This window comes from Cryptotermes secundus, unplaced genomic scaffold (genome assembly GCF_002891405.2).
Source record: "Cryptotermes secundus unplaced genomic scaffold, Csec_1.0 scaffold248, whole genome shotgun sequence".
NCBI lineage: Eukaryota > Metazoa > Arthropoda > Insecta > Blattodea > Kalotermitidae > Cryptotermes > Cryptotermes secundus.
This window is the reverse complement of record NW_019737984.1, coordinates 841,801-866,571: the sequence shown is the minus strand read 5'-3', so window position 1 is coordinate 866,571 and position 24,771 is coordinate 841,801. Positions and strand designations below refer to the sequence as shown.

General features: G+C 35.7%; 1 protein-coding gene across 4 annotated transcripts in view; it reads left to right on the top strand.

The window, feature by feature from the left end:
* The window catches only part of LOC111870588 (sodium- and chloride-dependent GABA transporter ine), a 134,394-nt gene extending 110,763 nt beyond the window's left edge, over positions 1–23,631 (top strand). For all 4 annotated transcript variants that reach the window (XM_033753903.1, XM_023862987.2, XM_023862988.2 and 1 more), the window contains 9 exons: positions 9,723–9,857; positions 10,202–10,418; positions 14,035–14,302; positions 15,676–15,904; positions 16,236–16,348; positions 17,010–17,150; positions 17,980–18,180; positions 19,863–20,039; positions 22,701–23,631. In XM_033753903.1, coding sequence (XP_033609794.1) covers positions 9,723–9,857; positions 10,202–10,418; positions 14,035–14,302; positions 15,676–15,904; positions 16,236–16,348; positions 17,010–17,150; positions 17,980–18,180; positions 19,863–20,039; positions 22,701–22,859 — 1,640 coding nt within the window. In that variant the 3' untranslated portion in view covers positions 22,860–23,631. The remainder of the gene's footprint in view (positions 1–9,722; positions 9,858–10,201; positions 10,419–14,034; positions 14,303–15,675; positions 15,905–16,235; positions 16,349–17,009; positions 17,151–17,979; positions 18,181–19,862; positions 20,040–22,700) is intronic.
* The last annotated feature ends 1,140 nt before the right edge of the window (positions 23,632–24,771 follow it).

Below are 24,771 nucleotides of genomic sequence, written 5' to 3'. Positions count from 1 at the left end.
AACGTATTAAATTTTGCAAATTTATATCAGCCTGCCTTCAGTACAAATATAACCTAGTTTAACACTGTATATTAGGTATTACTTTGGCCGTTATCCACTGTATGAGCCAACTGAATGTGCATCCCCCAATTGTTGCTACGTAACGGATTCTTAAAAACGTTACCGCGACAATGAATACAAAGCAACAATAGAACAATTGTTGAAGGCATCGTTTTATGCAGTCCGTGTCGTAACAAAGGAAAGTAGATGATTAGTTTTTTCCAGAATTTCTTGTTTATTCTAAGATTAACAGCAAGATTTAGATCGAACCCGGGACCTTCTTGTATTGTAGCTGAGTCGCTGATCACTAGAGCAACCTTTCTCAAAATTCCGGCAACTGCCGACCACTGCATGGGAGGCAGGCACACACGCGGACCGCTTTTCTGTCGTAACATTCCTCTCACTCATAAAGAGCATGGAGTGCCTTCCTTTCTGCGAACATGAACAGAAGTATACTTAAATTTACCACAATCCATTTTTTCTTTCCACCAGATAAAAATAAATTTTTCGAACAGTGATTCATCGCAATTGTTAAATAAAATTATTTTATTTTTTACAGGGGCACCCGGTAGAGTAGTTGGCGGAGGCACTATGTTACAACCCGGAAGGTCGCGGGTTCGATTCCCGGTGAGCTCATTGGACTTTTCCATTGACCTAATCCTTCCAATGGCTCTGATGTCGACTCGGCCTCTGGCAGAATTGAGTACCAGGAATTTTCCGGGGGGGGGGTTGAGGGTGTAAAGGGCGCCTGGCGCTTAAGGCTGACTATATCACCTCCATCTGTTAACCTATTGTCTAGAATGTGGGGAAGCCTCGACGTCTCACAGTCCTAGGGGCACCCACGTCTCTTACAGGGATAGCTTTAGCCTTCACTTGTACCTTATACACATTACATATTACATGTCATAGTGCAAGGCATGTAGCATTCCGGGGAAGAAGAGGAATGGATATAGAATTTTGGTGGGAAAACCAGAAGGAAATATACCATTAGGAATGCCTAGACGTAGGTGGGACAATAATATTAAAATGGATCTTAGAGAGAGAGAGGATGAGATGGTATGGATTGGATTGATCTGACTCAGGATAGGGATCGGTGGAGAGCTCTTGTGAACACGGTAATGAACATTCAGGTATCATAAAATGTCGGTAAATTCTTGAGTAGCTACGCAACTGTCCGTTTCTCAAGAAGAGTTCCACTCTATGGAGTTAGTTACATATCATATAATTCTACTCATATGGACCATATAATACTACGGACCATCTGGTGGGCCGTCACAGACCACAGTTCGATAAACACTATATTACATTGCGGGGGCGACAAAAATTACATCATTTCTGGGGTTCAGCCTTGACTTTGTATCATGGACTACTCTCATGGGGAAGAGTTAACCTTCTGTCATAAAGGCAAGCCAGTTGCCTCCAGTAACCGTTCGTGATTTACAGGCGGGTAGGCGCTAGGGCAGTATGTGTCCTTGCCTAGGACATGTTTCATAGGCATATACGTTGATTTGTTTCACTCTACTTAGTCCTTTCTTGCTTATGAAAATTAATTTAAAGTGTGTTATGGCTGTGTTACACGAGTAGTGTGTATTCCGTCATTTTATCCGAAATTTTTAAAACCTGAAAATAATTTAAATACAATTTTAAAATGAATTTTAGGGACCACTTACTTACAGAGTTTACCATTTAGACCATAAGGAAGAGGGGGAGGGAGAAAGATAGTGAAAGGGGCACATGGAAAACTGATACAAATTTCCCGGCTCTGAAGATTCCCTTGCATTGCCCGCTTATTCTTCTAGCTAAGGTAGATTGGGAAGAAAACGAAGCGCTGGGATCTGAAGAGAGTAAAACTGTGGGGAGTGGGCTGCTTTAGATTTTGAACAGGAGAGAGAAGCTAAGCATGGTCTTCATTGCCTTAGATCAGAATTTCGATACTAACACTGGGAGATCAGCATGTGAAACATGCAGTGCAAAGAGAGGATTTTGTGTCAGCTCATAATTTACTCTAGGATCGAGGAATACCACGGAAAATCCAGATCGAATTGGCGGGTCGCATAAATTTCCGGAGTTTTTGTTATATCAAGGCAGGTCGTACTTACTCATACAGACCTGGTTTGGCTACCAGTGTGAAGTGTTAAGTAAATTTAATCAAGTGTATGAATCAGTAAATGAATTACATATCCAGCTACCTTGAATATTTTCTCCCAATTACCACCATGTAGGATTAGCCACCTAAGGAATTAAATTAACTATAATTATTCCCTCCATAGTCTTGACCGAAATAGCAAACTTTCGTTATATCGTCTATTTATTGCCGTTCCTTATTAACACTTTAAGCTAAAAAAAACTAAGGCCAATTTAAGCAAGCGAACACCTTGAACATATAATCTACCGTCAGTATTCCTTCTCGTTACACCGGAGACTTTGAGAAAGAGAGATGAGTAGCATCACCGGCTTACTTTGTCATTCAGAGATCTGTCACGTTGTCATACATCAAGAACGGCTCTGTAAACCAGCATAGAGGTCAATTTGTTTGCGCAATGACATCACTTTAAAAGGACAGCAATATCAGAGGTAGATGGTGCATAGGGATGAACAGTCTGTGTATAAAACTCTTGGGTGTGTTTCCGTTCCTCGTCAGCTGGAAAAAGTTCGCGGGAAGGCTGATGGAGGCGCCACTTGATAGCTCTATTACGAAAGCTGCTTACATGGGATACACGCAAAACAAATAGGCACACATAACATTTATAAGAAGACAACCTATCAATGGACTTCGCATCAATGCATATGGGGATTATCTCGCGACCTGGAAATGTCCCATGCTCTTTCCGGGCACATGGTCGTATTTACCATTTGGTCTCCCCGCCGTATACAAATGAGACAGATAAGCCGGAATAAGACCAAATTCTTCGTGTTATATTTTCTGTTCTGATGAAGCAACAACAAAACGCCTTATAACAAACAAAACCAGGGTTGTATGGACAAGATGCTGCAAGAAGTTAATTCAGTTGCTTAGTGATAGAAATGAATTCATGAAACGAAGTGAAATGTACAAATAAATAGAAAATGCGTTAATATTTAATTAATACTTACGTGATCTAGTCGAAAGATATATGTTGCGCCTGGTGCAGCTAGTATAGCGAGTAATGTAACTCAACTACACACCTGTTCGCTGTCTCTAAGCCTACGGCGGTTTAAGGAAGTTTTATAAGTCAGATTTAAGATAGCCAATTGGTAGAAGTTCGCCAAAGTTTCGGAGGATCGTATATCTCCATATTCAGGAACAAAGAGTAAGGCAAGCAAGAAACCAGGAAGAATCCTGCGGCAAGCAGGACTGCCTTCTTCTTACTGATTTCTTTCTCATCTTACTCTTTGACCATGGAGATGGAAGTGCGAGTATTGTGTTCCTCCGAAACGTCGGTAAACTTCTATAGATCTACATTTTACATCTCAGAAGACAATACTTTTCAGCTTTAAGATAGTTAATGCAAGAACGACCAACGTATGTATCATCAGTCTAACAACGCTGGATTCATCTAAAAATACCTTCTTTCAAGTGTATACGAAAGTGGTCAGCAGTTTTCCCATCTTCCTAACGACAATTTTTTCACATAAGGAAACTTAATTAAGGAGACTGAAAGGTATAGGCCTATAACAGGCCCAGAATCAGTAAACATTGAAACAACATCGAAATGCACGTACACTAGGAAATGTCTACTTTGCTATTTTGTACATAGGTTGCCCCAGTTCTCTTCTTTATAACTCTTCGGCGCGGACCGCGTAGACAACACTCCATTTCCTACTTTGCATGCGTAACCGTTACCGAGGAAACGTGTTTACCGAGCCGTTGGCCAGAAAAGGGTCTGACATTACCGCCAATCTAATTATCATTACATAGCAACAGCCATACTCGTACACTCTGCAGTGTTTTCCTCCTCGTCCATTTGTAACGATCAATTAAAACAATTTTAACAAAATGCCTCACGTTTCTTAGGGTTAAATTCACTGAACAAAGATACTAGTTACGTCATCTTATATAATCACTTCGAAGTTCAACATTTCTGCTCGTGGAACTGCCGTCGCCCACAGCGCTTTCTTCCTCGTTTGTGCAGGCCCACACAAGTAAACATTAACTATCGTTTCTTAACATATTGTTATTCCCCGTTTCACAGCTGAGGATCTGTAAATACGATATGACCAATGATTAGAATCACCTTCAATGATTTGCAGTGTTTTTACCATTTCCATAAATCGGCGTGTGTGTGTGTGTGGGGGGGGGTCGTTTTGTTACCACAGAAATCTTCAAGAAGTGTGCAAGTTGTCCTTGGAATATAAGAAGATTGTCGTTCTTGTTCTGTTAAGAGGGGAAGCAGTGACCCCACTCTTTCGTGAACCTTTGATTTACTTCCTTGCTAGCGGTGATATTGAATGTTCATGGTAACAGTAAACCACTCTTCACTTCGAAATTTTATCTCTCTGCTACGGAACGCCATTTTACACTGACACTCTTTGCATTTCTGACAGCATGAATTTTGTTTTCCTTCCTTCTGCGAGGTTAAGTAATTGTTCATACATATTTGCATATTAAATTTGTGGCCTGTTTGCCTAAACGTTTCTGAATATGGCAGTATACTTGTGAAGTACAAATATTAGCGTTACCATCTCGATTTAAATTTACAGCAAATTTGGTTAGTTAGTTAGCTAGCTAGACGCGGGGTGAGGCAGCCCTTTCGTACTGCAGCCTCAGATCGGCTTGTTTCATCAACTAATGATAGATAAGTATAGAGCACTAACGGAGTGATAATTAACTACCTCAATGGAGCTGTCCTTGAGAAGCCGCCAGTAGCTCAGCTTCTCAAAAATTCCCCAACATTTTATGCAACCCGAAGGTTCATTATCATGTCAACAGGAACTCTCCACTGATCCCTATCCTGAGCCAGATGAATCCAGTCCTTACATCGCATCCTATTTCCCTGAGATATTATATTTTAATATCATCCTTCCACCTACATTTATGTCTTCCAATTGATCTATTTCTTTCTGGCTTCCCACCAAAATCCTATATGCAATTCTCTTCGGCCCAATGCGTGCTTCATGTCCATCCTATCAATTCCCCCTTGACTTTATAAGTCTAATTATATTTGTCGAAGTGCATAATTTATAAAGCCCCCCATTATGCAGTTTACTCCAACCTCTTATAGCTTCATCCCCGTTTGGTTCATATGTTCTCCTGAGTACCCTGTTCTCAGGATTTTCCCTTAATATCAGAGACTAAGTTTCACACCCATAGCTGCATAGCTGAAGAGAGAGTTTTATAGCGAATCTAATTCAAAGGGTATGCGAAGCGAGTGATTCTGTACTGTATAGAGACATCGCAATTACATTCTGCTTGATGTATATTTTTGCATGTTTATTATGCAACACTGTATGTGTGTGTATATGTTCCATGCCTATGATTATGTAATGTCAGTTATGCATGAGATGTGACAGTGGGTCAGGGCATGATCTGAATGGTGAAATCTTTGACTTGCATTATATTTATAATATAACCTACAGCCTAGAACTAAGAACACTTATAATCGGCCACTGTATGCATGTCATGTGAGTGACGTAAGGTGATACTTGTCAATGTTTGACCTTCAAAATTTATAAGGTGCTGATGATGGTAATTTGTTACAAAATTTTCCGCATTAGCACCTCATTTGTCCAGGTGCTTATCTGTGATACAGTTCTTTTATTAGAATACAGGTTATGAATAGTGTCATGTGGAAAAGATGTGAAAACACTTCTGTTGCAACACCAGCAATTTGAATGGGTTTCAATTACTTAAGTGACAAATTAGCATAAGCGTAAAGGGGTAAACATACTTCAGTTTGGAGAAGAGAGATTTGAATCTCGTACTTTGCCATTTTAGAATTTATCGTTAGTTTGTATGTTCGTGTATTTCAGGTAATCACCTTATAAATAATCCACTAGACTTCATGTATTTGTTATGAGAAGGGCCCGGATTTTGATGACAAGTCATCTTTCTCTCCTCATATCCTATGTGATGCTCTTAAATATATACAGCTCGGATATGAGCTGCTGGTTACAGAAATGTAAATTTTATGGGTAATTTTTTGTCATTTTTGAAATTTTTAGTTTTAATGTCATTTTTTCATTTTGGGGGTAATTTTTTGGTAAATTTTTGGACTTTTAAGGGTATTTCTTGTAATTTTTGGCCATTTTAGGGAATTTTTCTTCATATGTTTTCTGAAATGTGAATAACATGGAAGCGAAGTGTTCTTTCTTTTCTCCTTCAGGTCATTTTTCTGATATATTGATACTGCATATTACATTTTTGGGTCATATTTAAGTCATTTTTCTGGATTTTTTCGGTCATTTTATAGGTCATTTTTTAAATATTTTCAGGTCATCAAAATCCGGGCCCTGGTTATGAGGCAGTATTTACCACAAAAAGCATAACGCCATATTCGCAAAAGAATGATATCAGACATTGTGCTCTTAGAAACAAACTTGGAGTAGTTCAGAATACAAGATGTTTTAAACCTCTATGATCCCTCTGCATATATTCATTAAATGAAAGTGTTCTGTCTTCTTGGATATAACGCTATATAGTCCGCTAAAAATCAATCAACATTTCGATGGAACATGTCACCTTCATCTTCAAAATAATAAGAAGCTAAGCTTGCTTCCTGCTTCATGCTGGTCTCCTACTTGGCTTATTCCTCGATTATTAAGGTGGAGTCAACATGTTTCTCCAAAACTTTGGTTGGATTTTAAAGACTACACAGCAGTATATCTCAGAAGACATATTTTTAACCACCGTTGTTAGAACCTCAAATTCTCTTCCATAATGGGTATCAAAATGTCTTTGGATCCTAAACTTATTTTGTAGAATATTTCTGGCTCTTATGTACGTTTCTGTTACACTTTGCAGAAAAAAATAAGAAAATTATTAATTAATTAAAAACATAACTCTGAAAAAATCAGTTGGAGAATGTGTTAAATTCTTTATTTTGCACCAACTGTCTTCTCTCTGTCTGTCTCTCTCTCTCTCCTATGTATGCAAAGGCAGTCGGAAGGAAGAGATTTGCCAAATGCTGAAGTTGAAAATGTGCTTAGAGTAAATTCTGCCCCCCATTTGCCTTTCACGTAATGGCATCAAGTATTCCTTCATTTTTGTGAGCCAGCTAGCTGAACTGGATTGGTATCTCGACAGAAATGAAGACTGAACTTAGGTCTGCAGGCAATAACCCCTATATTGTTATTAACAATGACTTTAGAACTACTGAGACATAATCAGAAAGAGCATTTGCATGTTAATGACGTAGGGTGTGTTAATAGAATCTTTACATAAAAGCAACACTTCACTAAACAATCCCCGCATGGGTCTGTAATTAGTAACTGCATGAGAATTGCTGAGATATTTACAAAGCGAGGTAAGGAATTTTATGGCGGTAGATAGTAATAATCTGCAGTTACGAAGTAAGAAATACGGAACATATATTTGTCTTCTACCTTGACAAATTAGCCTCTCTATCCTGTTCTCATTTAGAATTAATCTGACCCATATAATTTTTATAAATTAATTTGTGGTTTATTTAGCGGCACTATCAGTATCTCACACTGTGTCATCAAATGATAGGAGGATAGTAAGTGAGTAATGATTTTGGAAGATGTGACAGGAACTGTCTTACCCTAATTAGAGATACTATTTTGCATTTGCCTGGAGACACTGAGAAAACCATGAAAACCCTCAATCAAGAAAGTGAGCATTGCGGTCAAGATTCGAATCGACTACTTGTCGAATATGAGTCAAAAGCGTTACCGCTTGATCCAAATTGGATTCTGTGATAAATGTAATAAAGGACTTCATTGCTTTATCTGTGTCCGATAGTTACTGCTTGAAGGCATAGAGTGGAGTAAGTTGCTCTAACAATGAGACTGTCTTCATGCAGAGTTGAAGGCTAAACTTCTAATCCTGCCAGAAAAGCAATAGAAACAAACTAAGTATATTCAGTTTAAATAACAGAATTCAGAATGATATAATTAATTAGATTGTATTTCAAAGCATTTAATTCACTGTACATCTAGGAGACTTAAGATCAATTGGAATCCTGAAGTTGCTCTGGGAGATTAACCTGTCTTATAAAGGATAGGAACAGATCGTAAAGTCTGATGATCTGGGCACCATCATTGTCATCAGCATTAAGTTGATGACAATGATGGTGCCCAGATGATCAGTTCAGGCATTAATGTAATATTGTCGTTCTTACCTCAACAATTTTAGAGGCTTTAGTGTTTCTATTACAGACAGAGAGGATTTATAAAGTGAGCCATAGAGATGGCCCCAGGTGGCCCATAAAGATCGGTTCAGGCGTTCAGATTTGTTAGTGGGGGGATATATATAGACACACGCACATATGCATGACAGCAAGCTGATCTAAGTCTACTTTTATTTTTTCAAATGAAAGAAAGTAGGATCAAAACGAATTAAGAAGTGTTAAATTACGCCATGTACAACTTGCACAATTACTATCATTCCAAGCACTGGAAGTGAGCTCACTCGTTTCCTTCTTACTCCAAACTAGTCTCCAATATCAGAAATATGCTAATATATAAAATGTTTATCATTTTCAAATCTTATTTTATTTAATTAATTTGTTTTCAGACATCTAATAAATTAGAGTTTGCAGTGATCTAGTAAAGACTGGAGTCAGTATAGCAACAGACTATGGGCTGGTCAGTTAAGGTTCAATTCCAGACACTAAATGATTTTCTCTCCTCCATAGCGTCCAGACCGAAACTGTGGCCCACTCAGTCGTTCTATGCAATGGGTAGCAGGGGCTCTTTCCCCAGCAGTAAAGTGGCAGGAGCATGAAGCTGACGACTCACCTCCATCTAGTGCAAAGGTCAAAATAGGTGGAGCTATACCTCTACTCCCCAATATGTCTTCATGGCTTAGTGCTTAAGCACAAGGTCAACTTTGCCTTTAAGTAATCTAGAGAAATTCATGTTTTATTTAATTTCCTACAATTAAAAAGGTATGTAGATTTAAAGTGTGGGTTCAGACATTATGTTGTCTGGTAGGTGGTTAACAACACCTCAGAGGAACCTGCTGCCTCCGTCTTCAGGTTATATCAGAAAATCACAATCTATATGTCCACCATTGTGAAAACTCAGATCTCATGTAGGCATGGAAATCTCATACAATGTAATAATGTTTTTGATGCACTGTAGAACAATGCTGAGTTCAGTATGGGATATTTCTCACCTAAAACATGCATATACGTGGTAGAGTCATTAAGTTCGTGGAAAGTGGTTTTATCGCATCATATTACAAGGTATTCACATACACTTACGCAGATCCACATCGACCCTCAAAATAGTTGCCGTTGACCTCTATGCAAGTCTGCCAACGTTGATATGGCGGTCGAAAACACTGCTAAAACATATTGTCAGTAAATTCCCGTACGACACTTTGCCGCCATTCCACGAACTTATTGACTGTGGTAGTACATCTTGTCACTTGACAATCATTTAATGAAATCCTATATATTCCAGTTTTGTAGTGTGATTAATTTTAGGTGTACATATCATATTACAATGTTAACGTCCAGACCACATGCCCAAAGCGATAATGTCAATAATTTGTGACTAAAATTATTCTTCTGCTTCAGGTGTATTTTTGGTGCCATATTTCCTCATTCTCGTCATATGTGGAATTCCATTACTGTATATGGAGCTTGCTGTAGGTCAGTTCACAAGAAGAGGACCTATTGGTGCACTTGCTCAGATCTGTCCACTGTTCAAAGGTATTTTAGGTTAAGACATTCCAACCAGGGACACAGTAGTATGTTTCCAGCTTAAAAAATTACAGTCTTTTCTATCTATGTACAAAGTAAGATCATAATAAATTTTCAACAGTGAGGATCAGTGACTGAATGTAAAGGATAAAGAGTTAAGTGTATGAATTATAATAACTTTGCTTTATTTATGTAAAGGACCACGGAGCATTATTTTATATATCTGATTAATTTCATTATCATCAGCATAACATTACTGATTTGTACTGTATAATAAATATAATATGATAGTATACCATATCCTTATTTTTAAATATCCTAACCCACTCGCATTTTTATGACTTCATTTACAGGTGCTGGTTTGGCCAGTGTTGTTATTTCTTTTATAATGTCAACATACTACAATGTGATTATAGCGTATGCCATCTATTATTTCTTCACGGCATTTAAATCTGATGCTCCTTGGAGTTCATGTTCAAACCGCTGGAATACTCAGAAGTGCTGGACAACAAGAGCTTTAAACTTAACAAAACCACTTGAGTCCAGAACACCTTCAGAAGAATTTTATGAGTAAGTTACAAGTCACTACTATGACTACAAAACCTAAACATCACAGAAAAGCCCATTCCACATGATAGATTTATCAAGTACTCTTTTGTTTCACAGTGACTTGAGCATTAACCTTTGACTTTTAATGGACAGCATCACTCCAATGTAGAGAAAATAAACTGTGCATTATGGACAGAACTGTTCAACACTGCTATGGACAGTGGCATTCCCTTGCAAATATAAAAATTAACCATCAGATTCTATGATGCAGTTGATTTTATTGACTAGTTGAGTGACTGCTACTTCTGAAGAAGGACTCTGCTCCATGTATGCAGTTGGTTGGTTGGTTGGTTACTTGGTTTCTTTGTTGGTTGGATACTTATTTACTTAGTTAGTCAGTTAGTTGATTGGTAGGTTTGTTAGTTAGAAAGCTGTAACACAGGCATCGTTGTTTTGAGAAATTTTAGCAAACCAACAAACAAATGAAATAAAGAGTAGTAACTGTATCAAATTAATACCCCGGAAAATAACATAGGTTTTTAAATTTTAAATAACTATATAAGCACGAGCGCGGGTTTGTGCGTGCGTGCGTGCATGTGCGTGCGTGCGTGCGCGCGTGCGTGCGCGTGTGTGCGTGCGTGCGCGCGTGTGTGTGTGTGTGTGTGAAAAATAGTGTGAGGGGGAGGAAGAGAGAGAGAAGAAGAGAGTCACTTGATAGAGAAGAGACCGTTCCAAATATTACTGTATGATAAAATTATAAGCTGAATCATAGAAATAATTCAGTTTAGTATTTTATTTACTTCTAATAGCAACAACAATCTGATGAAAACAAATCAATTAAAAGGTTGCAAAGCAGGGAAATTGTTTTTTTTTAAAACTGTAGCAGTTAGCTAGAAAAAAAAACTTGTGGGCGAGTTTCAAATGTATGTAAGTAGTGTAAATGTTGCATGGATCTGAATAATTAAATTAATAATTGTTGGTATTCATTCTTAAATCCCCTTCAAAATGATAACCCAAGTGCAGCCCTCTGTGATATCGCTCTTATGTACTCTGAAAGCTGTATTATTCATAACATTATTAATGTGCATATTATCAATATTTGCTCAAAAGGAGAACAACATAAATCGTGCAGTACTCATTAGAAACTAGTAACCATCACATACATTTTCTTATCTCTTCGTACCTGTCATTTGCAAGAGTTGTTTAAAATACATACACGAAACTGCTTGAATGCATACAGTGTTTGGGGTTGAAACGCGCAACCTTTTCACATTGCATGCATTTTATGAACTTTCTGCAAAGAATGTGTATTTCCCCCAGCCATTGTAGCAACTGGTTTAAGAAAATATGAGTTGAAAATTCATTTTTACTGTATGTATATTATAAATTTGAAACAATAAATATGTACCAAAAACTGCACAGAAGGCTTCCAAGCAAGAACGTCATTTGAACTTTGAAAATTACAGTGAACATTTTAATCATTATGTTTCTTCTCTAGCTATCCTACAGCCATGATTTTCCAGATGATGGATTATTGGATAAGAGAGGTAAAAAGTCATTACAGATTTAGTTGTAGTATTATAACTGCCTGAATAGTGCTTATTTTATATGTTTTAGCTGTAAATTGTATTTTTTGGTTTTAGCCTTTCTGCTTCTTGCTGTGTTATAATTTTTCAGTGTGCACTTGATATTTAATAGAGGGAAGAAGAAGATTGCATGGAGTTTTTATATGCATCTTCCTAATAGTAGTCACAATAACAAATTACATACAAACAGCCTTGTATTTAATCTCCAAAAGAATTATTCAGCTGATAATTTTAAGGTATTTACATTCCAAACGAATTTAAACACCTTGTTAGCATAGTGTATTATTTCACTGAAGAACTTACACCTCCTGTGAGAACATAAAATAACAGAATGAATGAGATGGCTGAGTATTTTAATTTTACCTTGAATAAATCAGTCATATTATAATAAAACTATGTACTTCTGCAATATATCCTTAGAAATTTATATGTCAAAATGTTGAAAAGAAAATATTTGGACCCAACCAAATGGAAGGAACCAGATGACTGAGAATTGTGTAATGAGAACCTTCATAATTTGTACTCATAATTAATATTAATAGAGTGATTTAACCGAAAAGAATGGAATGAGAAGAGTATGCAACAAACTTGGAGAGATGAGAAATACAAACACAATTTTAGTCACAAAATCTGTGGGGAAGCGATAACTTGGAGTACCCTAGCACAAATAGGAGGGTGAAATTAAAATGTACTTTAAAGAAATATGAGTGGGGATGTGGACTGAATTCATCTGGCATAGGACGGAGATCATTGGTGAGCTCTTGTAAAGTTAAGTAGAAGGAAAAATTTCTTGACTAACTGATTGTCTATTAGTTTTTCAAGAATGACTTTACTCTGTGGAGTTAGTTCATATCTGGAAGGAAGTAGTGCTAAAATTTCCTAAGGGATTTATATGTTGTAGTGTCCTTTGAACTTGGCTGGTTCAGGTCCTGCATAAGAAAATATATCACATGTTCCAGGATGCTTCAGGCTCCTCTTAGTACCACATTTGTTATTAAGACATTACATAATATTAGACTTTCTTGAATACCATATTTTGATATTAATTATATCGTCTGTGCTCTAAAACTGTACCAAGCAATTCAACTGTAAATGAACCATCCATCTTAAAATAATTTTTACAAATAAGAATTAGAAGAGAGGCTAAACTGTTTCGTTGTTCATGTTATGTGTGATGTGCCTTTGCTTCACAAAAAACATGGTATTCTTTATTCCTGGCCGAATTTTTTTTTTGGGCTGCTTGTAAAGCGAGTAATTTTGTAATAATTTTACTATGTTTAGTCTAATAAAATAATTCGTTAACATCATTGTTACCAAACAGTTTAGTTCAGACCAAAAAGTGGATGGTATGGGAGGCATCACTTTGAAGCTTAGCTGATGTCAAGGGCTTTGGTGTCCTAACTAAGACATTTTATGATATTAGTCTCTCCAGGGAAATTCGGGGTTGTAGCTTGAAATATGCCCAGACTTTCAGTTCACCAGCATATATCAGTCTCTCATCTCATTCAAAGCTGATTAACCTCTGCATTTGATAGTGTTATTAAATAACCTATTAACCACAGAATTAAATATTATCTATTACAGTAAATTTACCCTAATATGAGAAAATAACTCTTTATTAATGTCCTTTAGTTGAATGGCCAGAACTGATATAAATTTTAATCCTATACCAGCATAACCTAGACTTTCCATTTAAGTATAGACTTCCTCTTCTATTAAAGTCTGATGGAACCATCTTTAATGGTACTGGAAAACTTCCATATGATTTAGTGCCATATTGTTACATTCTAAAACAGTTTTGTTTCAGAATATTTTAAATGCATTTATTTTCTTGTGGTTATGTCTCTCATTGAAAGTTTCTTTATTGATTATAAAAAATCGTGAATTGCATATGAAAAAACTCTTTACTTTCAGGAGCATTGAACTCTGTATAGATTCTGCACTTAATGCTTATTCAAAACTGTATATAGTCATTATGTGATACTAATAGAAGTCTTTCGTGGAAGTGAAATGAGAAACAATAATGTTGACAATTATATCTTTCCTTTCAGTGGCAAGGTGTTGCAGGTCAGTGAAGGAATTGACAACCTGGGAGTGATTCGTTGGGAACTGGCAGCATGTCTCATCTTAGCATGGATTCTTGTCTATTTCTCAATATGGAAGAGTGTTAAATCCTCTGGAAAAGTCCTCTACTTTACAGCAACATTCCCATACTTGCTCATACTAGCATTTCTTGCACATTCTCTTACCCTGGATGGGTCAGATGTGGGTCTCAAATACTTCTTCAAACCACAGTGGGAACTTCTTGGGGATTCTAAGGTAAGTAATGTTGAGAACCTAGTAATGTAAAAATGTTCAAGTTGGTAATAATGATCTATATTCATTTGTTCTTGTTTTGTATTATAATAAAAAGCTTCTTCTCATCCAATATGGCTGTTAAGTGATATATAAGCACAACACAAAGAAAATCAACAAGTAAACAGTGAAATTATATGCCAGTTAGGAGTTTTTGAGCTTCGTTTATAGTTTGGTTCAGCATTTTTAGATATCCTCATAAATAGTATCTGATTCAAACAGTGCATTTTACAGAATTCATATTTTCTGTCACTTTCATTGTCATTCCAGCTGCTGTCTCCCCAATATAGAGTAAAATTTAAACATGCGTTTGTACTAAAATTCATTAATATAGTATATCATTATTCTGCCATCTCCAGATATTTATTATTGTTATTAAGTCTACTGCTAAAGTCCATTTAGCTTATATTTAATTTTCTCTCCTAAATAGATCATTTGGTCATGTCAGCCATGTCAAATCTCTTGGTGCCCTCGTTAGTCACTATGTGGCCACTTGAAATAACTCATCCTTAGGTACCATGAATATAAAATTTTTATTTGGGACATTTCTCAAGGTCAACATTTAGGTGACTATTCATTTCTTAAATCGTGGAAGTTTGTGGTTAAATAAGTAGCTCACAGTATTCAGAATATGTGTACCAAAGTTACAGTGGGACCTAGTACTTAGATTTACTTTTCTGTTTTCCCTTTATTTATATTATACACATATATACATTCTCACACAGCAGGCTTAGAGAAGTAAGTATTGAGCTGGAATGAAAGAACACATTATTTGTATGTACAATATATTCCTTCAGGATCAAATCCATAAATAATAGTTATAACAGATGAGTACTGTTTTGTATTAATGAACCGGCAGTATGCAATTGTTAAAATTATTTTAGCAGTTCTAATGAAAGGTTAAATAAATTAAGGTGTTGAAGAATTAAGTACTTCGGTGGAAAAATATTATATTAATGTGTTTTAGCTTATGTGTATGGGATGAAAGGGGAATTAATTTACTTGTTGGCTTCACTGTGGTTAAATCTGTTAAGAACGAAAATTAGAAGGTTTTGGTGAGATGTCTTGTATGAAAAAAGTGGAAATGTAATAATTTGATCCTTTTCTGAGAATGTGGTTAACTTAATGGAGGTAAGAATTACTGTTGATTGTGGAAGAAAGGTTTGGCTAGGAATACTTGATAATTCAGTTATATTAATTCCGATGGTGAAGAATGGATATTTGAATAACTCCTGAATACTGTGAAAAAATGGATAGATTTTGCTTTTAAAACGCATGTTGCACAAAGCCGCTTTATTATGATTATGAAGATAATTTTTATTTATCTCAAATTAAAGGTGTGGGTGAATGCAGCAGCTCAAAACTTCAATTCTCTTGGAATTGCCTTTGGATCTGTGATGTCATTTTCCAGTTACAACCGGTTCAACAACCAAATCTTGTTTGACACTCTGGCAGTATCTACAATAAACGGGTTTACCAGTATATTAGTAGGAATCTTTGCATTTGCCACTATTGGCAACATTGCTTCAGAACAGGGAACACCGATTGAAAGTGTCGTATCAGATGGTGAGTAGGAAATATTACTGTATGTAGCCATGTACACTGCATTTCTCATTTCTAGTTACATATTTGTTTGCCTTGGATATCTGAACATAAAAAAATACTGAAAACATCATTCAACATGTTCTATTTATAATATCCTGTGCACATTGCTGCAACTTATCATAATGCATTATTCTGACGCATATGAAGACCGAATTTCAAAATTTCCCAGGAAAATTTAAGCATTATTCTTTCACAGTATAATACAATTTGTTTAAATTTATGATAGTGGTGATAAACAACTTTACTGTAAAAAAGAGTTAAACAAATGAAGTAATATGAGCTTTCTTCACAGGTCCTGGATTAATATTTGTGGTTTATCCTCAAGCAATGGCCAAAATGCCTGCACCTCAGTTGTGGGCTGTTCTTTTCTTCTTCATGCTCTTATGTCTTGGTCTCAATAGTCAGGTTAGTTGCACTGTTGAAAAAGATATTTAGATACATTGAAATTGTTTCAAGTTGGTGGTGAAGAAATCATATGTTTGTACACAAGCTTTGATTCCAGCCTGTTTTAGGTACCACTTTTATAATGCCGATATTGCATCTGCAAAGAATCTGGGTACAAATTAAATCATCTAGCTTACTGCATGGGAGCCGGGGTAGTGCAGTCGGTATAGTGACTGGCTACGGGCTGGAAGACCAAGAGGTCAAAGTTTGATTCCCTGTAATATCAAGAATTTTCTCCTCTCAATAACATCCAGGCCAGTTCTGGGGCTCACTCAGCCTCCTATCCAAAACGTGCCAGGGGTTCTTTCCTAGGGGGTAAATCAGCAGGGTCGTGAAGCTAACCACTCACATACAACTAATGCCGAGGCCAACAAAATATGGATCTATATATCCACTCCTTTATATGCCTCCAGTTAAGCACATGGGCATCTTTACTTTTTGGCTTATTCCATAATTGAGTATGTTTATTATATTATATTTTTGCACTCAGGGGATCCAAACAAACAAGAGGACAATATAAGATACCCTGTGAAAGTGCATCATCATGGTCATTTTTACTACCCTGTGAAAGTGCATCATCATGGTCATTTTTACTACAGAAATGTTCATGTTTTATTTTTAGTTTGCCATAGTAGAAGTTGTGGTCACTTCCATTCAGGATGGATTTCCAAAGCTAATTAAAAAGCATCTTATGTGCCATGAGATGTTGGTCTTGATTGTGGTTATAATTTCATTTCTTTTTGGATTGCCACATATAACAGAGGTAAGTACTAAATATTTACTCATTAACATCTTTTTTGAGGACCTGGTAATAATAACGTATCAATGTACAATATATAAAGCAACTTATATACAAGTATGTACACATAATGGAAAACAATGGCTTCCGTATTTTTACCATACTGAAAGAGAATTCCTCCATCAGGAATGTGAGACAAAAATTCTATATGTAAGTTCCAGACATTATACATACATACATACAAACATACATACAGTGTATGATTGATAAGGATTCCATTCTTGCCAACATGAAAATGTTTGCGGACTGAGGATCTGTGAAGAAGCTTATATCTAATTAAAACACACTGCACATTTCACCAAGTACATGCATGGCGTGGTGGGGTGAAGAACATTTGAAGTGATGTAAGATATATATCCAAAGAATTTTACAAGTACTTTACATTAGAATGAATGTTAGGATATAATGCAGAAGAAAAAGAATGAGCTCTGTAGCCAGAAGTCTTTGGCATAAGGGTGATTAGATCCAGAACAGTTATTTCTGCATGTGTTCTCCATTTCCTGCCTGTAGGTAGGTTGAGAATTTGTAGTCGTGGGAAATAACAAATTCCCCAAGTTTGCTAAAACCTATGTTGAGCTATATATCGTCACAAGTTTATCATCACTGTTACGTGTGAATAAAGTAGCCACCTACCTTCCTTCACTTTATTGAGTGTGCAGAGCTCAGAAAACGTCATAAGTAGTGGTATTGAGAATAAAATAGTTTTATAATCCATCCTATATTTAATCCGGCATTTAAAGCCTGAAACTAACCAAGAACTGAAGAATGTTTTCATTACCCTCATTCATTGCAGGGTGGAATCTACTTCTTCCAACTAGTTGATCACTTTGCTGCTTCCATTTCAATAATGTACCTGGCTTTCTTTGAGGTGATTGCCATCTCATGGTTCTATGGTGGCCATAGGCTCGCCAATAATGTTCTAGAGATGACTGGAAGATTACCTTCTCCTTACATCCGGTTCTGTTGGTGGGTTGCAGCTCCAGCTTTGCTCATGGTAATTTTTCTTTTGTCACATATACAGAGAAATAAATAATAGAATGAAAGGTGAACTCTATTGAAGAGCACATATTTTCCAAATGCTATCTTCACAATTTTTGGCACAAGAAAGAAATACTGCACATGGACATCTGTTTAGAGATATATATGTAATGTCTGTCTGCATAGTCATAAATCATTTTTCCTTGTATTTTTTAAATATACCTGTTATCAGGAAATATTTGAGATGAATGCTGTAGATTTTATTGGAGTCTCTAGTTTGAGTTACCAATTATTTTTATGATGGCAATTTGTTTTGTAAAATAATGTCTGATATTTAAAGGTTGAGGTATATTTTACCTATACAAATCAAAATTAAATTTTCCTGATAAACTTTTATAGGGCCCTGAGTATTAAATTTGGTCAAAACCAAGTAAGTAAGTAAGTTTTAAGATGAAACATGTGAACAGATGGCTGTAACTCCACAATTAAACACATAGTTTATACACACTGTGCATAACCTGGAAATACCTCTTATGTGACACTGATATATGAGAACCTTCTCTTTGATTGCAAAATGTTTATAGAATCTGTTGATGTCTTGTTGAATTATTCCATATGGTAACACATAAGACTTTTGTGGCTAACTTGATATGTACACAATAACAGAAAAATTTTAGGGTGAGAAAAAATAACTATAAACATGAAAATATTTGAAGAACTACAATGTACTTTCATTACAATATTCTCTAGACTCTAAGCAAACTTAAAAATTAAACTGTTTCCCTAGTGACCTATCTTCATACTGAATTACCTGATATAAGCTCTAAATGCCTAAAACTTTCTCATCTTTTTTCTGTTACTACAGTTGTGCTGTAAAGGTTCAAATAAAATATTAAGATATAATTATAATTCACATAAAATTCAACTTTTAACTAAAAGAGTTCTTCAGTTATTAATTACAAATTACATTTTGAAAAGATCATGAAATTTATAATCCTAGATTGAATAACTCTGCTTTGCTCTCCTCTCATAGCTGCTATTTTACTGTTGGGAGCTGAGAGTTATGAATCAGTGTATCACTTACTGCTATGTTCTTCATGTCCCATTTCATGAAGATTGATTAAAAGCTCAGAAGAAGAGGACTTATACATGGGCACCCCCAAGATTCTTTCCAGGAGGGAGGAGAGAGCCAGAAAATTCTCCTACAACCTTGTGTTTGAGCTTTTAAGTCTATTTTTGTAGTCCTAGATTATTCAGAATGAAACAGTAATTTTTAGATTTTTTTTTTAAATTTCTGGTGTGAATATTTGGAATATTTTATTTGTTTTTCAATTTTGATCTTTTTAATTCATGGGGGTGGATGCCTTGCCTACCCCACTGCCAACAGCCATGGAAGCAGAAAGATCAGGAACTTCATGAATGGAAAGTGAACTAAAGAAATTCTGAATATTTCTACTTCTTTATGCTGTAAAAATGCAGAAGTGAAAATTTTGTAAAATATTTCAGTGAGTAATGTTTTTCAGAATTTTGCTGTGACAGCTATCCCAGTTTAATCACTTGTCTGAGAATTTACTTATAATTATAGACAATTGTTATAAACATGCGCACACACACACACACACACACACACACCACATGCACACACATTTGAAATGGCAATTTGAATACTTTATACACTGATGAAATGCTTCTTTTCAGGCTGTCTGGGTGTTTAGCCTCATTGACTACACACCTCCAACATACAACAATGGCACTTATAAATATCCAATTTGGGCAGAAACTTTAGGATGGATCATTGCTTCACTGTCCCTTATATGTATTCCAGCACAGGCAACTGTTGTTATTCTGCGAACTGAGGGAAATTCCTTGCTTGACGTAAGTTAAACAATACATACCTTGCTAGTTTAGATAGAATTGCTTCTAGTTTTTGCAGTAGACTTCATAACTGATCCATTCACATGTTATTACTGAAAAGGAAGGTGTGAAAAGCGAATGGTGCCTTTTTCAATTGCTATCATGATTTGTCTGGAGGAGGACTACAGAGGAATCCTTGAAATATTTCAAATTGTGAAATATGCCAAACTTATAATTAATGAAAATATTTAATTATTTTTTTATTCACTACATGTCACTGCGATGCTTTATAACTTGTAAAAGAATGCAAAGTATATGCAAACATATAAAATTGGAATATTTCTGCCAAGACCTCTGGTATTGAGACTGTGATTCAAATAAGTCAGCTCTTGAATAGAGGAGTTCCGGTATATGATCTTAATCTACTAACTAACACACAAGTGACATTATAGTATTATAATAATTTTATTTGCTTATGTTCAGAATGCTGCATTAACCCTTAAACTTTTAAGTTCACTGTATCCTACCATGGTGAGTATAGTTAATTTGAACGGTGTTATGCCCAGAATAATAGTATGATAATTGTGGCATAGTACTCTAATTTTCCCCTATTTTACTGTGCTATATATGACAAAAACATTATATCATGATGAGGCAATATTTAGGGGTGTCCAGTCTATTTAAAAAATGAATGTATTCTATATCCATGATGGTTCAACAGTACAAGCATACCGTGTAAAAAGACAAGTAATTAAAATGGATACAGAAGAGCGATGTTCTGTAAATCATGTTACGTCAAATGAACTCCAAGCAACAACAGTGTTATTCTATTTTTTTCAGTATATAAAATTGGATAGACTTAGCAAGAATCCATATTATACAATTCTTTTGAGAACATACTACATACCACAGAAGGAGTTTAGAGAATGGCTTGGTGTAGAAAATCTCTTCAGTAAAAACTGGCATGAAGAGAGTTGTCATAACTGTAAAAGCAGGCTGCATAAAATGACATTTTATTAATGAAATTTACATATTTCCCCATATGTAGCAAAGTCTAAGGGTCTTTGAATATAGCAGAGGTGTAGTAACCTTTAATGGCTGAAGTGACCCAATCGGGCTAGTGATGATATGGTCGTCTTGGCCAAAGTACCCCGTTTTGGCCAGTCAGGCATTTAAACTCTGCTAGTGGAAGCGCGCGCACATCGCTAGTAGAAGTGCATGCACAGTCCTAAATATATATTTTTAAATGTAGTAATTACCAGACATACTTGAGTAAAACCATAATAGAGGAATTAAAATGATACATAAGTGAACAACAGCAAAAAAGAATATACATATGAGTTATGCCTAAACTCATCCAAGAGCCAGTACTTTTATTGCAGATTCTGCAGATTAATGAGTTAAAATATATATAGTAAAATTCGATGTACATAACTTTTTGTTATTATCTGATTGATGTATATATAGACTGAAATGAAACTACAGTATTCGTTTTCACTATGAACACACAGAAAATAGATCACACTCTGTATCTCAGCCACGATGCAACTGTTTGTTCACGACCCTAGAAAGGTCAATAATCCCTTGCAACTATAATGATAGGTCTTAGCACTGAAGAAGGAACCCCTCTAGCTTTCTCTTGAATAGCCATTCTTCCATTCTTCTGTCTTTCAGTCAAAAGATACGAAAATCCGAAGAGTGTAAGCAGTGCTAGCAGAAGACCAAATGATTTTATTGCTTCATCTGTTTTATGACACCAGGGACTGCTAAAATTTGTCAAGTGTTACAAACAGAAATGAATTTATAATGCAGAACAACTCTGTGAAGAACTGGGAAACTATTTTTGCAGTACGCATCAAAATTAAAGGAAAAAAATTTAAAATAGAGTACAACTCTTTGTATAAAAATGTTCAAATCTTCCGTTACAATATGCGACACTATGTCCTTTGCTGATACAAACAAAGTTAATTCCATCCATTTATCATAAAAATTGAGTTAGATACAGCATTTTTAAACACAGTGCTTAAAATTATTTAAGTGCCCTAACAGGAATGGACATTTAAACACAGAGTAGCAACGGGCATTTAAATGCACACCAGCAGTGGGCGTTTAAATAAACTCCAGCCCGCTCAAGCTTACCACCATTTCAGAAGTCCGGTGTTTAAAGGATAAATGATGACTACTGAAAATCATAAAACAAAGATCTTCAACATTACTTAATTCTCCATCTACTGACTCTGTAAAGGGAGGTGAAACAAGGAATGTCAGGTGGTCTGATATACCTATAGCTTTAATAAGGGACACAAAATGAAATAGATTAAAGTGGTAGACATTAAATAACCCTTGTACCACCATCTCCACACTATTGTGCATCATTTTTCAAAGATTTGACCCTCCAGCACTCTTGCTCTTTGAATAAGGTGCAGTACTTTTCTTAATGGGGCATTAGGAAACGGGTTCCTAGGTGAAAAAAGTGGATGCTATTAAAATTAATTTTAAAGAAATGTGTTAAAAGATTCTTTTACCAAAGGCTATGTAACAGAAGAAAGAAATTTTTGAGCTCTTCTAAGCCACAATTTTAGATATCAAAAGTGGAAAAATTCTGCAAAACTGAATTTTAATTCAATCATAAAAGTGTAAAATAATTTTCAGTGAATAACTGAATTTAATTTTGGATTTCAGAAGCTTCGCAAATCAGTGAAGTCAGACTTTAATTTCTGTGAGACTTGTGGGCAAGAGAAATGTCAGCATACTTCAAGCAGTAAAGAAGAAGAAAGAGAAATGACAACTCTAATTGACAATAAAATAGATGTACAGATTGTGCCAACTAACCGTTCATAGCGTTTGCTTTAATTTACTGTCAACCATTACCTTAAATCAGTTTGATAATTTTTCTGGCACTCCAGTGAAAGTGAAAGGCACAGCCATTCTAACCTTCTTCCAGAAACAATGGGAAAACTCTTTTAACTGAGGTCACCAAACGCAGCTTAGACTGAGGTCACAGTATAAGACACAAGATGCAGCTGAGACTGAGATCAGTGTATAAGGTACACAATGTAAGTTAGATTGAGTCACAATATAAGATGAAAGATACAGTTTAGACTGAGAACAATGTATGATGTACAAAATGGGGTTTAGAAGGTTAAACTGAACACACAATATAAAATAAAAAATTCAAATTTAAAATAAGATACAAGATGCAGTTTAGAATGAGGTCACAGTTTAAGACAAGATGCAGTTTAGACTGAGGTCACAATATAAGAGAAGTATTTTGAAGAAGTTATTTATAACTGACAGATATTACGCAATTATAGTTTTATTAATGACATAGAAAATATGTGATTATTGTATAAATACAAGCCATTAGGGTGTTTCAATTAGACCAACCTGCTGCCAAGATTGTTGGTTATATCTCATGTACGTAAGATGACTCCTAAAAATATAGCAGTGAAATCTGATTATATATTTAATCATTATTAAATTATTTAACTTTCCACAAATTTATTATACCTACTGTTAATTATACTTATGAATTATTAGAGCTGGTTGGTCAGTTTTACAATGCCAAAGAATGTAGGAGTAAGTATGTTCCAAATAAAAATTTTTGTACTAAAGAAACTGATGATACTTTTTTAATATTTATTTTTACATTTCTCTCCCTCCCCATCTCTCTCTCTCTCTCTCTCTGTTGAAGTTACATATTGTAATTCGTTTTTCAATGTTACTGAGAGAGCAGTTGCTGACAATGATGATGATGGTGGTGGTGATGATGAAGATGATGGTTTTGCTGATATTGGTTCCAAAGGTGATTTTAATAAGATCAATCATGTTGATAATGATATTGCTCCTCTTGATAATAATGTCATTGATACTACTATTTTTAACCATGTGATAAATCTAATGTTGCTGTTACTGACTGACGAAACTACTACTTTTGATGATAACGGTGAGGGTGCCGCCATTTTGTTGCTTTACATACTACAAAAATGTTACCTTAGAGAATTTTCAAAGATTCACTACCACACATAAATTCAGGAACCTCGTTTAATTATCGGCGGTATAACTACCGAATCCTCAAGGTCTTGCATCAACCACGGTGTTATTACTGATTTAGGAAACTGAAGTACCACATTGTGGTGTCTTTTAGTGGCACATGTTCATAACAAACTTCATGGAAATCGGTCAGCTGGTTCAAAAGTTGAACTGGGGATTACACTGAACAGCGTAGTGAACCCGTAAATCTACCCCTTTTTTACTTAATTGAAGTACAAAAAAAAAGTATTTCCGATTTGCTTCCGGGAAACCATTGGCCTCCTCAGTTATCTACATATTATTTTCGTATATTAGTATATTCATTTTTCAACAGTGCTGATTGCTGTCAATACTATCGACCCGAACAGCCATCTTGTGAACTCAGAAACACAGATTTTTGCACAGATTTCATGACGCGGCTAGAGTTGAAATTTGTCGTACTGATAAGCCTCAAATTAAAAATTGGAGCTAGTTTCTGGAACAGGCAATTAGCCTGATGTAGGAAGTTATGATGGTGGTGGTGGTGAAGATGGTGATGACAGTGTTTCCTCAAATCTTATGATATGAATAGCGACTCAAATTTTCCTTCATTTATGGAACGTTTCATTAATTTCACAGGAGCCAGTAAAAAAGAAAAGTTATCCTTATGCTTAACTAATTAAGCAGTGCACCATGAAGACTTATGGGGGATTGGGTGTATAGATCCACGTTTTCTTGACCT